Source organism: Xenopus tropicalis, chromosome 5, assembly GCF_000004195.4.
Source record: "Xenopus tropicalis strain Nigerian chromosome 5, UCB_Xtro_10.0, whole genome shotgun sequence".
Taxonomy (NCBI): domain Eukaryota; kingdom Metazoa; phylum Chordata; class Amphibia; order Anura; family Pipidae; genus Xenopus; species Xenopus tropicalis.
The window spans coordinates 50,794,849-50,810,528 of NC_030681.2; the positions used below are offsets into that span (position 1 = coordinate 50,794,849).

The 15,680-nt window shown below is 36.2% G+C and overlaps 1 protein-coding gene across 5 annotated transcripts in view; it reads left to right on the plus strand.

The window, feature by feature from the left end:
* phf10 (PHD finger protein 10) overlaps positions 1–15,680 on the plus strand; it is a 37,502-nt gene that overhangs the window by 17,618 nt on the left and 4,204 nt on the right. For 4 of the 5 annotated variants that reach the window (XM_012963078.3, XM_012963079.3, XM_012963080.3 and 1 more), the window contains 3 exons: positions 562–721; positions 1,338–1,493; positions 13,607–13,715. In XM_012963078.3, coding sequence (XP_012818532.1) covers positions 562–721; positions 1,338–1,493; positions 13,607–13,715 — 425 coding nt within the window. Of the gene's footprint in view, positions 1–561; positions 722–1,337; positions 1,494–1,788; positions 2,851–13,606; positions 13,716–15,680 lie in introns of those variants that run through there. The other variant, XM_018093921.2, reaches the window with a different exon arrangement.

Genomic DNA, 15,680 nt, shown 5'->3' on the forward strand with positions numbered 1-15,680 from the left:
TTTTTATTGCAGATGCTGTGGTTTTGACAGCTGTGTTCTTGTTGGCCTAACATTTATTGATGATTTGGCTTTTTCCACAGAGATCTTTTAACGATATTCAATCATCAAGAAGACTATTGAGTGAACTGTGTTAGAACAATGGCAGCACTAAGATATTTAATTTTGTGGGTGGGGGTTCTGTATGTTGATAGAGATCAAGTGCAAGATTTCTATTTTCACAGCATTGTGAGTGCTTCACTTTGCCTCTGAGAATTTGCACACCTGCTGCAAACTATAGCAGTGGGCAGGTGTGTGGGTGGGTGGCGGTGGTGCATATGTGGCAGTGCACACCAGGCCCCTCCAAAGATAAATATATAATTTTTTTTATTTTTTATTTTGCAAGGGGTGACCCTGCACAGTGTCGTTATGTTAATGCACAAGGTCCAAATGTACATTTTCCCTAAAAACTGCTGTTGCTTCTAATTGCAGATCATCCTTCAATACTGTAACTTACTTTTTTTTACCACAAGTGCTAATTTCCCCATCAAACCTTTAAATTTTTTTTTTTTCTATTTACAACAGATATTCCCCAAATGAGCTCCGCTATTTGCCGCTTAACACAGCCTTGTATGAACCACCTCTAGACCCCTTAGACCCTGAATTACTGACACTTGACAGCGATGGAGATTCTGATGAGGTGGAAGAAGTGAAAAGTGAAAAGAAGAAAAACAAAGTATCATCAGTAAGAAATTCCTTTATATTTCTTTTAATTCTCTTCTTGCAGGAATACACTCTGGATTTCTGTGAATCACAGTATAGTTGCAGGTCCTAGTGTGTTTAGTTAATATTTGTGTTTATAGGGTGTTACTTTCATTTCCTTTGTATGCTCAAAAGACTGTGTACAATAAAATGCCACAAATTGTGTAAAACATTTCCACCAGCAGTCAATTAAGTATCACCATGGTGTCAGCACTGAAGTCTTGGTGGTCTCTAGCCGTTGCTACTTTTGACTGAAACAAGCAATATCAAAGAATCCTGCAGTAGATAACTAAAATCTAGGCGAGTGCTAACAAATATTTTTCTGGTAGTTCATGTAGTGGCACGTCGTGCTGAAATATAACAAGGGTCCAAAACTTATGCAGAAAAGTTGCTCCGGTCCAATAATTGGCAGTAATCCCTTTCATTTTACTTTCATTGTTCTGTGTTCGCTGAGCTAATAAAAGTCAACTACTAGTTGGTTAATATGGGCTTTTGAACAGGGGAAACTGTAAATATTCACTACATAATGGCTATAAAATTCCATTGTGAAAAATTTGGTTAAATTTTCACCAAGTTATTTAAAGTTTGTTTTTTTGTAGGACAGTTCCTCTGTGAATATGTCAGAAAGTGATAACACGCAGGACACCCAAGAAGAGACACCACAACCAAGACCAAAAGTGAAAGAGAAATCATCAACTCCTAGAAAGGAAGGCTCCAAACGTTCTGTACTGTCCAAATCTGTCTCCGGGTACAAGGTAGAAGAAAAAAGCCCCTGACTCGGCTTCTTTATGACCAGGCTTTCCCCCTGAAATATTCTTTTTGTCCTTGCATCTCATTTTTTTTTCTCTTTTTGTTATAACATTTCATTTTTTTCTTCCGAACATGGATTTTTTTCCCTCTCATTGCTCCTTCTGTTCTGGCCCTTCTGCTTTTTCTCTTTCCATGCTCTCCATTCTTTCATTTGCATCTCCCCCTGTGCTTTGTTTAACCTGGGGCTTTTCCATAACCTTGTCTATGGAGTGACTTCTGTACCTGAACTCATTTCTTTAGGGATTTCAACAGGCATATCCTAATAGAGAGCCTTAGAATCTTCCCAGATGGTTCTTCATTGCGATGCACATCCAACATTCCTCTGCACCAAAATAAGGGTGTGCCTTGCTACTCCCTCAGGACTGGGTTTGTTCTTACTAGTTATCAAAAATATATTGTTGTGCAGTAAGAGAACACTAAGTATTGAGAGAGGGTCTAGATATGTTAAAAATGTTATTGTGGAATATCCGTTATGTGTTTCCTCATTAAGGAAGTACGGTTTCGTTTTGTGATTGACAAGCTGGCATAGAATGGCTTTGCAATTCACATTTTAGCTAAGATGTCTTCTGGCTTTTACTGCTCAAAACTGTAAAATAGCTTACTTTAGGCTAATTTTATATTGAATATATTCAGCAGGAACAATACACATGCCCATACACCCCTCCCCTCCCCAATAATGTTCCAGTCAATCACAAGTCACCTTCTTTGGGGATGTTCCATTGAAAAATTTAACTGGATCGTCCCTGATGAAATTCAACTAAAATATGATTTTTTAAAAGATTGTCATAATTTACTGCTGAGTGCAGTACAGTGTGTGTATTCTGATTTATGTTTACATACTCCAGGGTGGTTTTTCTACAAGCAGTTCTCCTCTTTTAGACTATAATATATAGGTGTGTGTGTGTGTGTGCACACATATACATCTAACTGTTTCTATCTATATTCCTTTAGAAAGGAAAAGTGTTACATGGGCATGCTTGGCTACAGAATATATAGAAAAGAATGCCTATATAAATTATAGCCTCCTGTTCTATATTCTACAGTGTTAGTCCCATAAGAGTCCAAGGCTGTGGTGCATGTGTCTTATTGCACAAGGATGTCCAACAGTTGTTGAACTACAACGCATACCTAAAGCTGTTGAGAGATATTGGCAATATCCACTCAAGGGCCTGAGGCAGGACATCCTTTATATAGCATGCATATATAGGCTATGTTAGTTATTTTGTAGAACGCAATACCTAATATTATTGTCAGATATTCTGTATATTTTTTGTAATAAAGAATTAAGGTTAAAACCTTTTATTAATGAGTTAAACAATTTATTGGAGAGAACTTATGTTATATTAAAATTTGTGGGAACATGCTAATGTGCCACTATGTTAGGCTTAGTGTACAGTGGATATAAAAAGTCTACACACCCCTGGTAAAATGTCAGGTTCCTGTGCTGTACAAAAATGAGACAAAGATAAATCATTTCAGAACTTTTTTCCACCTTTAATGTTACCTATAAACTGTACCACTCAATTGAAAAACAAACTGAGATCTTTTAGGTGGAGGGAAGAAAACAAAAAAAAAAAAACTAAAATAATGTGGTTGCATAAGTGTGCACACCTTTTTCTAACTGGGGATTTAGCTGTGTTCAAATTAAGCAATCACCTTCAAAATCATGTTAAATAGGAGTCAGCATACACCTGCCATCATTTAAAGTGCCTCTGATTAATCCCAAAGTTCAGCTGCTCTAGTTGGTCTTTCCTGACATTTTTTTTAGTCACATCCCACAGCAAAAGCCATCGTCCACAGAGAGCTTTCAAAGCATCAGAGGGATCTCATTGTTAAAAGATATCAGTCAGGGTACAAAAGAATTTCCAAGGCATTAGATATACCATGGAACACAGTGAAGACAGTCATCATCAAGTGGAGAAAATTATGGCACAACTGGACATCCCTCCAAAATTGATGAAAAGACGAGAAGAAAACTGGTCAGGGAGGCTACCAAGAGGCCTACAGCAATATTAAAGGAGCTGCAGGAATATCTGGCAAGTACTGGCTGTGTGGTACATGTGACAACAATCTCCCGTATTCTTCATATGTCTGGTCTATGGGGTAGAGGGGCAAGACGAAAGCCTTTTCTTACAAAGAAAAACATCCAAGCCAGGCTACATTTTGCAAAAACACATCTGAAGTCTCCTAAAAGCATGTGGGAAAAGGTGTTATGGTCTGATGAAACCAAGGTTGAACTTTTTGGCCATAATTCTAAAAAATATGTTTGGCACAAAAACAATACTGCACATCACCAAAAGAACACCATACCCACAGTGAAGCATGGTGGTGGCAGCATCATGCTTTGGGGCTGTTTTTCTTCAGCTGGAACTGGGGCCTTAGTTAAGATAGAGGGAATTACGAACAGTTCCAAATACCAATCAATATTGGCACAAAACCTTCAGGCTTCAGCTAGAAAGCTGAACATGAACAGGAAGTTCATCTTTCAGCATGACAACGACCCAAAGCATACATCCAAATTAACAAAGCAATGGCTTCACCGGAAGAAGATTAAAGTTTTGGAATAGCCCAGCTAGGAGCCCAGACCTGAATCCGATTGAAAATCTGTGGGGTGATCTGAAGAGGGCTGTGCACAGGAGATGCCCTCATAATCTGACAGATTTGGAATGTTTCTGCAAAGAAGAGTAGGCAAATCTTGCAAAGTCAAAATGTGCCATGCGGATAGACATACCCAAAAAGACTGAGTACTGTAATAAAATCTAAAGGTGCTTCAACGAAGTGTTAGTTTAAGGGTGTGCACACTTATGCAACTACATTAATTTAGTTTTTTTAGTTTTCTTCCCTCCACCTAAAAGATTTCAGTTTGTTTTTCAATTGAGTGGTACAGTTTATAGGTCAGGTGGAAAAAGTTCTGAAATGATTTATGTTTGTCTCATTTTTGTACAGCACAGGAACCTGTCATTTTATCATGGGTGTGTAGACTTTTTATATCCACTGTACATGACATGTATTCTCTGATGGCTATGTTTAGCAGAGAACTGTCCCAATGTGGCTGTGTAGCCACTCATTGTTATTAATGGTGACAGGCAGATTCCATTAAAGGGCCCTGTGTACAAAGCTCAAGGAGTCTTAGGGGCTGTGTTGTCTTCTGAGTGCAGCAGGAGCCAATTGGAATATACCAGGTGCATACAAGAATGACTTCACCCTTTGTGCCATGTATACTTGTTTTCCTCTGGCTACTGATGCATTGAAAACACAGTGCAGTGGTATTAGAATCAGTAGATGGAACTGGAGCCTCTATCTTTATATTGGTAAGAAAAAAAAATTGATATGTACGGTGTATTGGAAACTTAAACTTCACATTTGCTTTTTTCTGCCTAGCATACTGAGGGAAGATCTGAGGGAAAAATCTTTCTCACTTTGGAAATCCATTAACTGTGATATTGTTATAACATACTTACCCCCTCCATTTACTAAGGCTAATGTCCCACATAGAGATTAGTTGCCCACGATAAATCTCTGCATGACCGCATGACAGGCTTTGAAATCTGGTGTCTAAAGGTGGCAATACATGCACCAATATTATATTAACAAGGTTTTGTATGATATTTGGTCCATGTTTGGTGGGAGACGAGGCAAAAGCAAAAGATATTGGTTGTCTCGCCGAATGGACAGGATGCAACATTGACAAATCATTAATGCTGAATTGTCAGAGGTAGGATTCTTTTGTTCCTACCTGCAGAATTGATAATTTAGCTCTTAACGAGAAAACAAACAATCTTTTGCAGGAAAGATCATAATTGTAATGCGTATGGCCACCTTAAAGGTCAATTTGAGACCAATTTGATGAGCCTCCCCATCTGATATCTAGCTGAAATTGCCCAGGGACCCATAGAGAAAATTTGTTTGATTTATTATATTTTTGTATGAGTGGCCAACTTTAATCTTGTTAATTTAAAAGCCTTTCGTTAATTGGTAGAAAAGCGTATCCATAGGTTAAGGTCCAAGAGGTTAAGTAGGCATAACTATTTTCCCTTGTTTTAAGAAATTATTTTTTTTAAATACCCTGTATTGACAAATTAGGCTTTTTGAGAATTGTGTGTTTCTCAGTAATACATTTCCTTGGACTGTTTTGTGGTAAATTATGTGTTTGATTACCTAGAGCTCTAACTGACTAAAATAGTTCACACTATATTTGTCAAAGGCACTCGACTTTAAAATATTCCTTGGTAAGTTTGCTTTAAGGAATGCCAGACACAGGCAATTTAGCAATTTTGGCTGATTTTTTCCCTGGCATTTCTATGCCTTCTCTCTACCTTTTTGGCTGCTTTAGTTCTAGTCACACCCTCAGTTATTTCACACCATGCATTTGCAAAACAGACTAGGGCTGATGTGCTGGTACACATAACCAAGAATGGTAGGATGGCACTGGTAGGAGGTAGGATCATGGGGACAAGGACAGACAGGACAATTCAGAATCTACAAGCAAGGTCATGAACATGTTTTAAAGCCCTGCAACACAAGCAGTATGCATTATTCTCTCAAAAACAGGTAAGTGTGCCTTTAAGATCTGAAAGAATTAATCTGGTTTGGCATTGGAGACGTTTCTGAAGGTTCACCTAAAGATTTTTAGTCAAGGTCAGTAACTAGTCATAGTAAGTTAATGATAATTGTTATAGTGCAGTGTTATTAAACTGTTACCATGTAATGAAATACTTCTACAGTCTATGCCACCCATAGCCAGGGTCTGTAAAAATACCATAGAAGGCCTCTAATGGCCGTCAGTTTTTAGGACAGCCCTACACTAGAGAATTAATTTTCATTAATTATAAGAGCAGTTTTCCTTTGTGCTTATTACCAGAATTGAAAAGCAATAGGTTAATAGACCCCTTTTTTGGAAACTCACACAGATTATGCTATTATTTACTTTTAAATTAGATGACAAGCTATAGAGAGTATAGCATATTATTTGTCACTGGAGACAGGTGACCTAAGCCCGTTTACAGCCTTCCTTGTTCATTATCTCACCAATTGTGCCAACTGAGAACTTTGCATAAAACTGGGTCACATTTTCCACTAAACTTTTTAAATATTATTTTATACTGTTCACTGATTGTGTGGATTTTCATCGATTGATTATTGGTTGAATGGTAACATACCATAAAACATCTGACATTAACTATTTCCTAAATAGGCCCAGACCAGACACAGGCTAATCCACTTTTTACTACCCTATTTATACTCCTTACAAATGTCAAAATCATAGTTCTGCCGCATAGTGGGGTTGGAGAATCCCAAGTGTAATTCGTAATGCGAAACTTGTGTCAGAATGTAATTTAGGTGCCCAGTAACAAAATAATATCTGTGCATGATTCTTTAGACACAAGTGTGCTGCATATATTCAGACAGGCCCCTGTGGGAATCCCTGTGCCACCTTCAAGGTTGGGTAGGTCCAGCATTCCCCTGTGTTGTGCTCATGATTCATCTAAACAGACTGGCGCCAAGGAGCAGCTTTAGATGCAAGTACCTTTAATCAGTGGTGCCAATTCACACAAAAATTGTGTGATTACATTCTTTTATAAAAAAAAAAAAATTAATGGGTTGCCAGCAGTCTCAGTTAATGTAGTTTCTGACTTTTGTGCATTTTGGAGATTCCCAGTTCTGTAAGTTTATGTGAGACATGATGTTTGAAGGAGAGTCAGAATGCTGGAGTTTTTGGCTGTGCAATTATTTGATTTATACTTTAAGCATAGTTAATTTCTTATGTTCATTAATTATGTGTATTTATACAATGATAACTAGGTAATGTTTTAAAGGAAATGTTTAACTCTTATTCCTTTGCCAAGCACTTATGGGTTTACTACTTGCAAAGATAATTTTCATTTCTGTGACTATATAACTAAGAAACAGACTTTCAAGAAATGCTTTTTTTATAGAAGCACTTCTAGTTTTGGAATGTGGCGTATATACTGTGAAATCTTTTAGAATGTGAAAGTTGATACACATTTTTGCTTGTACTGGCATTATTGGTTAAAAATGTCTAAGAGCAAATTATTCTGTTATCTTTCTATATATTCTACCTATGTATTAAACCAGATATTAGCATTGGGCTGCAAAAGAAAGTTGAAGCTGGTGTCAAAAATTGACCTGCTTGCTACTTTAATTTCTCCTCCCCATATGCTGTGGCAACAGAACAGAGACTGCAGGTCTCTGGCCCACTTTTCCTAGGTATTTTATAATTTAGAAGGGGAGGAGACTGCATAAAAAAGATTCAAAGGTTCATTACACCCTGTGCTCTGATGTATCAGTGTCATATTTTAAACCAATCACTAGCTCTGTATCCCTTTAAAAATGACATAATAAATCCATTGAAAGAACATTTTCCTAGTGAAATATATACTTAGCTAAGTTATTGTACATAATTACTTTTAGTGTAAGCAAATGCAAACAATGTCTAAAGGCAACCAACAATGATGGGATGATTAATACATACAGTAAGGTATGTCTTTATCATGTCCCTTTAAATCAGGGATTCTTAACCTTAAGGTTAATTCCCCTAAATGGGGCCAGTAATTAACCATAGTAGTTAAAATTCCATGTTTAAATATTTTGAAACCTATTCTTGGGTTGTAAATTGAACGAAACCTAAACAGAAAAAAGGTTAAGAAATCCTGCTTTAAATATAAAAGTCCATTTAAATTATAAATAACATAGGTTTTGCATTTTTAATCCAGGTCACTTTTTACTTTGATAAATACACTTTATCAAAGAACTTAATTGGAATGAACAGAAAGTGGGTGAGTTTTTCATGGCGAGCTATAATTGCAGTTTGATGATTTTCCAGAGATCACCACCTGCTTTCTATTTATTCCTATAGGATTTTTAGAAGTTTATTTATCAGTGGGTGAAAGTTAGAGATCACCATTTGATAAATACATTTCTAAAAATCCCATAGGAATGAATAGAAAGGGGTTGAATTTTTCTCTGGTAGGCTCTAATCTCACACATTGATCAATCTGCCCGTAATTGTTGGTATGGAGTGTTTAGAAGGAATCCTGTTGGACACATGCTTACTTAATACTGACCTTTAGCTATAAACTAAAGGAACATGAGACTTTTTAAAATAATATATTTTTCCATTGCTACATTGCTATGCAGGTATGGGACCTGTTATCCAGAATGCTCAGGACCTGGGGTTTTCCGGATAAGGGGTCTTTCTGTAATTCTGATCTCCATACCTTAAATCTGCTAAAACATTATTTAAACAGTAATTAAACCTGATAATATTGTTTTGGCTGCAATAAGGATTGATTATATCTTAGTTGGGATCAAGTACAAGGTACTGTTTTATTATTACAGAGAAACAGGAAATACTTTAAAAAATAAATATATATATATATATTATAAATAAATAAATAAATATATATATATATATATATATATATATATATATATATATATATATATATATATATATATATAAAATAGTGTAGGTAAGGACTGGATTTTTCCAATAACTGACCCTCTAACTTCAGATGTTGATTTAAATAAAGAAAAGTTAACTATATACTATAGAATAAGTGTCCCAGCAAGTAATGTTTTATGCATTTATCTTTGCTTACATTACAGTTATTTTTTTAGTGATTACGTTTTTAAATGTTAGATTTGATTTTAATTTCACCTATAACATGTATTATACAGGTTGAAAATGCTTTATTTTCATTATGAAATAAATGGCATCACTGTCATTCTGAATGCCTTTGTCATCATTTTCATGAGGTTAAGCCTTTACAGATTTTGTGAGACATTCTCCAATTAACCAATGGTATATAGGTATATATATATATATATATAATATATATATATAATATAGACCAGGAAGCTGCACACCATAAGAAAAGGAAATTAAAATATGCTGCTCAGAACATGAGATTGAAAATAAAAAATCACAAAAACAAAATAGAACTACCTACCTAACTAGAGGATGGCCACCGTTTGCAATTAAAATAAAATATAATTAGTATATTAGTGAGTTTATGTGTTACCAATGTAGAGAACATGGCTTAAGGTTTTAATATTCATCAGTGTGATTTATCTTCCACTGTTATTGTTTATGGGGATGCAGGTTAATCAGTAGAGAGTTTGGGTGGCGGCTGCGTGGCCAAGAATTTTTTTCGTTTTTAAGATGAGAATGTTGAGTGATGTGTAAATGTGTAAGGCATTTGTATACATAGCAAACAAAAATTACAGGTTAGGATTGAGCCAATATATAATTTAGATTTGGCCAAATCTTTGACTAAAAATAAACCCTATTTAGTAAATAATAGGTGCAGTTTAGCCAAAACTGAATCTGGTGACAATTTTGTACATATCCTAAACAAAATCCAGGATTCGGTCCATCTGTAAATCATATGGTTGATCTTTGTTTCAGAAGAAGCAGGTGAAGTTGAAGCATTTTCTTTGGATTGCCCTAACGGGTGCTTGCTCTACACATGTATTAAAGTTATGTAAACTCCAATGCATAGTTGCCAGTTTATATAGAAATGACTTTCTGCAGATGCAGTTGGGTATCAGCAATGAGAACTAGTCAAATGTCTTGGCTGGTCTACTATAAATTAGCAGTAAAACCACCTCTTTCACGTGTTTTTCATTCAAGTAGATAAGAATCAAAGAAGGCGATCACAAGAGCTTTTAGCAGGCTGAAAAACACACCTGGCCCCTATTCTTTTTGTGCTGGTATATGGTGTAAACTGTGATTCAAAATGCAGTTATTTAAAGAAAACATGATTCAGCAGAGTTTCCATTTTTTTTTAAAAAAAAATTGCATTACTATTCAGTATACCATATGCACCGTATCTTTTGCACTATAATAATTTTTAATACTTTTATACATTTTTATACACATTGTAAATGGAAAAGAAAGTCAATATAGCCATTATGCAACATTTGTGAACAAAAATCCTTTCATTTCTGCGTTAAAGATTTTTGTTCTGTTTCTTTAAAGCTGTGTTTGTGTGAAGCTTATGCTATGCTCTGGTGCAGTGTGGTTTCTTTCGGCTTTATTTCTAAATGGCAATTGCAAAAAAATGTAAATGCTTAGCCTTAGGGCTAAACTCCATGAGCACTTATCGGCAAAGATAGGGTGATTAGCCTTAATCTAAAATCTTCAAATCGCTGCAACCGCATGGTACAAGTCGCTGCAATTTTTAGGGGGGGGGGGGCAATTGGAGCAACTAATCACCTAGTCTGTCTCGACCTTTCACAGATTGTCGGATCGACAAAACACATGCGACAAATTGCATATTGTCGTGCACGTTAGAATATAATAGGATACGTAAACTACATGGAATTTTTTTTCCATCCGTGGAAAGTTCCATCCAAAGCAATGCAACTGTCGGATGGCAACTCTTGAGTTCTGACAGGGAAATACGCTTCTGTGCAGTAACAGGCCAATGCCAAGCCTGTAGGGGCGTGATATGGCCTTAATGTGTTGAAATATTCTTGGAATTGTAATCCTTCAACTATTAAAGGAACAGTAACACCAAAAAATGAAAGAGCTTTAAAGTAATAAAAATATAATGCACTGTTGCTCTGCACTGGTAAAACTGGTGTGTTTGCTACAGTAACACTACTATAATTTATATAATAAGCTGCTGTGTAGCCACGGGGGCAGCCATTCAAGCTGGAAAAAAGGAGAAAAGGCACAGGTTACATAGCAGATAACAGATAAAACACTATTGTATTCTACAGAGCTTATCTGTTATCTGCTAAGTGCCTGTGCCTTTTCTCCTTTGAATGGCTGCCTCCATGGCTACATAGCAGCTTATTTATATAAATTATAGTAGACTTTCTGAAGTAAACACACAACTTTTACCAGTGCAGGGCAGCAGCACATTATATTTTAGTTAGTTTTATACACTTTCATTTTTTGGTGTTACTGTTCCTTTAAGGAAAAGTAACACTAAAAATTTTTAAGTAAAAAAGCTATTCTACCCTGCACCAATAACTGCCCTATCCTGCACACCACTTAGTATTTTAAATGCTTTAATAGAAAATACCTGCTAAAACTTGGCTTCCTGTCAATTCAACTTACGGAGATAAAGCGAAGGAAGGAGCTGCATCCACTATACGACGATCGATTGATCAAGCCTATCCTTCTTTCTGTATAGGAAGGAGTCAGGCTAGGCTCGATCAATCGATCTTCTCATAGTGGATGCAGCTCCTTCCTTCGCCTTATCGCCATAGTTCAATTGACAGGAAGCCAAGTTTTAGCAGGTATTTTCTATTAAACCATTTAAAATACTAAGTGGTTTGCACGATAGGGCAGTTATTGGTGCACGGTAGAATAGCTTTATTACTTGAAAAAAAATTAGTGTTACATTTCCTTTAAGGTGTGGATGAGCAACAGTGTTTAGATCTTTTTTTAGTTATTGGATATCAGATGATAAGTAAACTTACAATCTCTGTTTTGTAGTTTCTTTAGGGCACAACTCCCTTTATGCTGGATATAATTTATATTGCCTTGTCTCCATAACATAATTTCAAATAAGGGAACAATAACATAATTGTGTAACGGAATCTTGATTTTAGGACTAAAGGAAATTTGTGCACAGTATTTGAGTGTAGGCTATTAATAATGATTTAAGGCTTGTTTTATTGAGAACTGTTTTTAACTGTGGTATCTGATCTGTATCTCGTCACAAAAGTTCACACATTGGCAGTGCACTCCAGGTCAGCATAAAAAAGCCGCAACAGGTGATATTAAAATCGATCAACCTTTATTTGCACATCTAAAAAACACAGCTTGAGGTCTTACGCGTTTCGTGACAGCGCACTTCCTCAGAGACCTCTGAGGAAGGTCTCTGAGGAAGTGCGCTGTCACGAAACGCGTAAGACCTCAAGCTGTGTTTTTTAGATGTGCAAATAAAGGTTGATCGATTTTAATATCACCTGTTGCGGCTTTTTTATGCTGACCTGGAGTGCACTGCCAGTGTGTGAACTTTTGTGACGAGATTTGTCCCCTGGCTACGGACTCGGGGCAGGAGCACCCGGGTCAACAGGACTATCTGGTAAGCATAATGCTTTCTTATTTGGAAGTGAGTTACCCCTGGCCGTGAGTTTTTTCACCTGAGCGCAGGGTCCGGGGCAGGTTGCACCTGGACCAAAAGATTTGAGCGGTGAGCAGTTTGTGTGGGGGAACCTGTATTGCTTTTTCCAGACAGGCACCTGTATTTTTAAACTAATTTCTATGTTTAAGTTAGCCCTCAAATTGTGTGCTGTGGATATATAATAATTTTTTCGTCTGATCTGTATCTCTCAAGAAGAATTAATCTTGATTGTAGGTGGGATTTTTATCAATTTATTTTGCCTTAAATGTATGGCATAAATGTACATTGTACTGCATATTAGCTTTTGTGTGTAAAGGAAAAAGTTGACAGTCCTGGCTATCCCCACAGCTTTCAGTAAAAATGTTACAGGTATGGGACCTATTATCCAGAATGCTTGGGACACGCTAGGGTTTTCCAGATAAGGGGTCTTTACTTAATTTCGATCACTGTCCCTTAAAAGTCTACTTACAAATCATTTAAACATTAAATAAACCCAATAGGATTGTTTTGCTTCCAATTAATTATCTTAGTTGGGATCAAGTACAAACTACTGATTATTGTTAATGATTTTAAAATTCTAAATTATTTGATTATAATGGAGTCTATGGGAGATGGTCTTCCCCCAATCCAAAGCTTTCTGGATAATGAATTTCCCAATAACTGGTCCCATACCTGTATAAGGATCAAAATGCTCTGAAGTTTTATATGAAGGATGGATAAGACTGGAAATATAAAATCTTCAATTGTTTTATATATAATTCAATTGGTATTTTTAATATGCATATATTACTATGCTTGCACACATTATGGTCTACATAAGGTTAAAAAAATGGAAGATAAACCCATTTTATACATACATAGTGTATGCTTTCTCATTAATGTAGAAGATCCTAGTGAACCCTTTTTGGGTTCCTGTTACATGATTTTATAGCCCTTTTCTACCCTTCCAGCCAAAGTCCAATCCAAATGCTATTTGTGGAATTTGTCTGAAGGGTAAGGACGCCAACAAGAAAGGAAGGTCTGAGAGACTAATACACTGCTCCCAATGTGATAACAGTGGTAAGTGAAGATGTGCTCAATTTCAACACACTGTATTTGTTTATTATATATATATATACGTTTTTAAGGAATTTCTCAGGTCTTCAGTTGCCTCATTTGACCTACAACAATATCTACTTCTGTATGTGGCCCTCAACTGATTCCCCAGATATCTCAATGGACATTTGACTGTGCCTTGATAGATATAGTTCAGTCTTGGACAATACAAGGGCCTCCAAGATGGTCAGGTGTGGCTGAGTCTGCATACAGTATTGTCCTGTGTATGGCTTTAAGAAAACTGCCATAAAAAGCCCTAAAGTTGGTTTAGTGAAAGTCATATTATTGCCTCAGAATTACTACATTTTGTGTTATTTCTGCTGTGCTAGAAATTCAGATATGATATATTTATGTATTTTAGGCATAGAGGCACATGAGACTGTAAAAATTAATGTGCCCCAGGTCATACAGAACCCATTATTATCGCCAATTACCTTTAGTGGATGGTTTCAGGAGATCCTAACCTACTGAAATCATTAAAAAATATGGTTCTCTATATTTATATTTAGAGACTTGTGAAACAGATCTTTAATTAAAAGGGGAACTCCAGCTTCCGGACCACATAAAGTCTTAATATACCTATCACTGTAATCTGTTCCTTTCAAAAGTATAAATAAAGATTGTTTTATATGCTGAAATCCAGCTGCAAAACAGTTCTTCTCTTTCTGCATCTTTTGAAATCCTGGCAGGGAAGGAGGGACTAAAAGACTGGTGGTACAAATTGTAAAGAGAACGGGGGCTAGGCTTAGGTAACTGTTCCAAAGCATATTCTTACATTAAAAGTTATGAAAAGACTGCATATTTTTAATTGATGTATATTGCAAAGTTGCTTGAAATTATTTTTACTTTTCAAAAAGCTCAAGTTATTTTTGAGTGGAGTTCCTCATTAAGCGTAATAATATTGCTTTTAGAAAATGTGAACCCTTTTATGGTGATGGTAGCACTTGAAAAAATTTGGTGAATATAACACTCATTTGATAAAGTTAGCTAAAGGAATCCTGCACAGGGGGTTCATTTTGACAGATATTTCCATCTTTGTTTTCTTTAGAGCTCTAAAATTTTTCCTAGTGACTTTTTTTTACATGTGTCTGTATAAATCCAAAGTCTACCAGAGTATTAGAGGATCCCCTGGTGAGACTCGGCCTAGGGCAATTCCCATCAGCCCATTCTAAATCCCACTGCGGGCCTACATAAAAACCTATGCTGTTTTGTACAATTCCTGTAATTGGCCCAGGGTTAGGTTCTTTGGTGGGCCCTAGGAGACCCAGTCCGACGCTGTATAAATCTATATAACAATGTGTTACTGTTAGTATCTCCCAGATCTCACCAGTTTTGGAAATATGAATTAATATGGACCCTAAACAGGTGGAACATAAGATACATGTCTACCAGATTAATCTGCATTAAGCAGGCTCACTTGCTTCTCTAGGGAAGAACTGCAAAAATGGAGAAAATTAAAACCATGTAGCCATCATCAATATTCTGCGCTATTCATCTCCAGGAATCAGCAAGAGAATTAATCCATCACTTGTTAAAACATTCCTTTTACAATTGTGCACTCTGTTCAACCTTTTGCCTGCTACATAAATGGTAATTTCATCCCTGAACCTAACTGAATAGTTTATTAATGTATTATATAATAAATAATATGGGGCTGAAAAATGTGTGTTTATACTAAGGCTCATGTCATGATTTATCACTGTGCATTGCCTGTGGCAAGTTGTGGCAGCTGCTATGTTCCAGAGAGTCCGTGAAATGTACATTGTGTTGGTTACAGCACTGCCAAAGTTCTTCTAGAGATGTAAATGTACATTTTAATCAGTAGATTGATGTTGTACAGTATATAAAGCTAAAGGGATAATCCATTTTGAATAAGAGGTTAGAGAGTCAGGAGAATTCAAACTTTGGAGATATCTGAAATATTTTTTG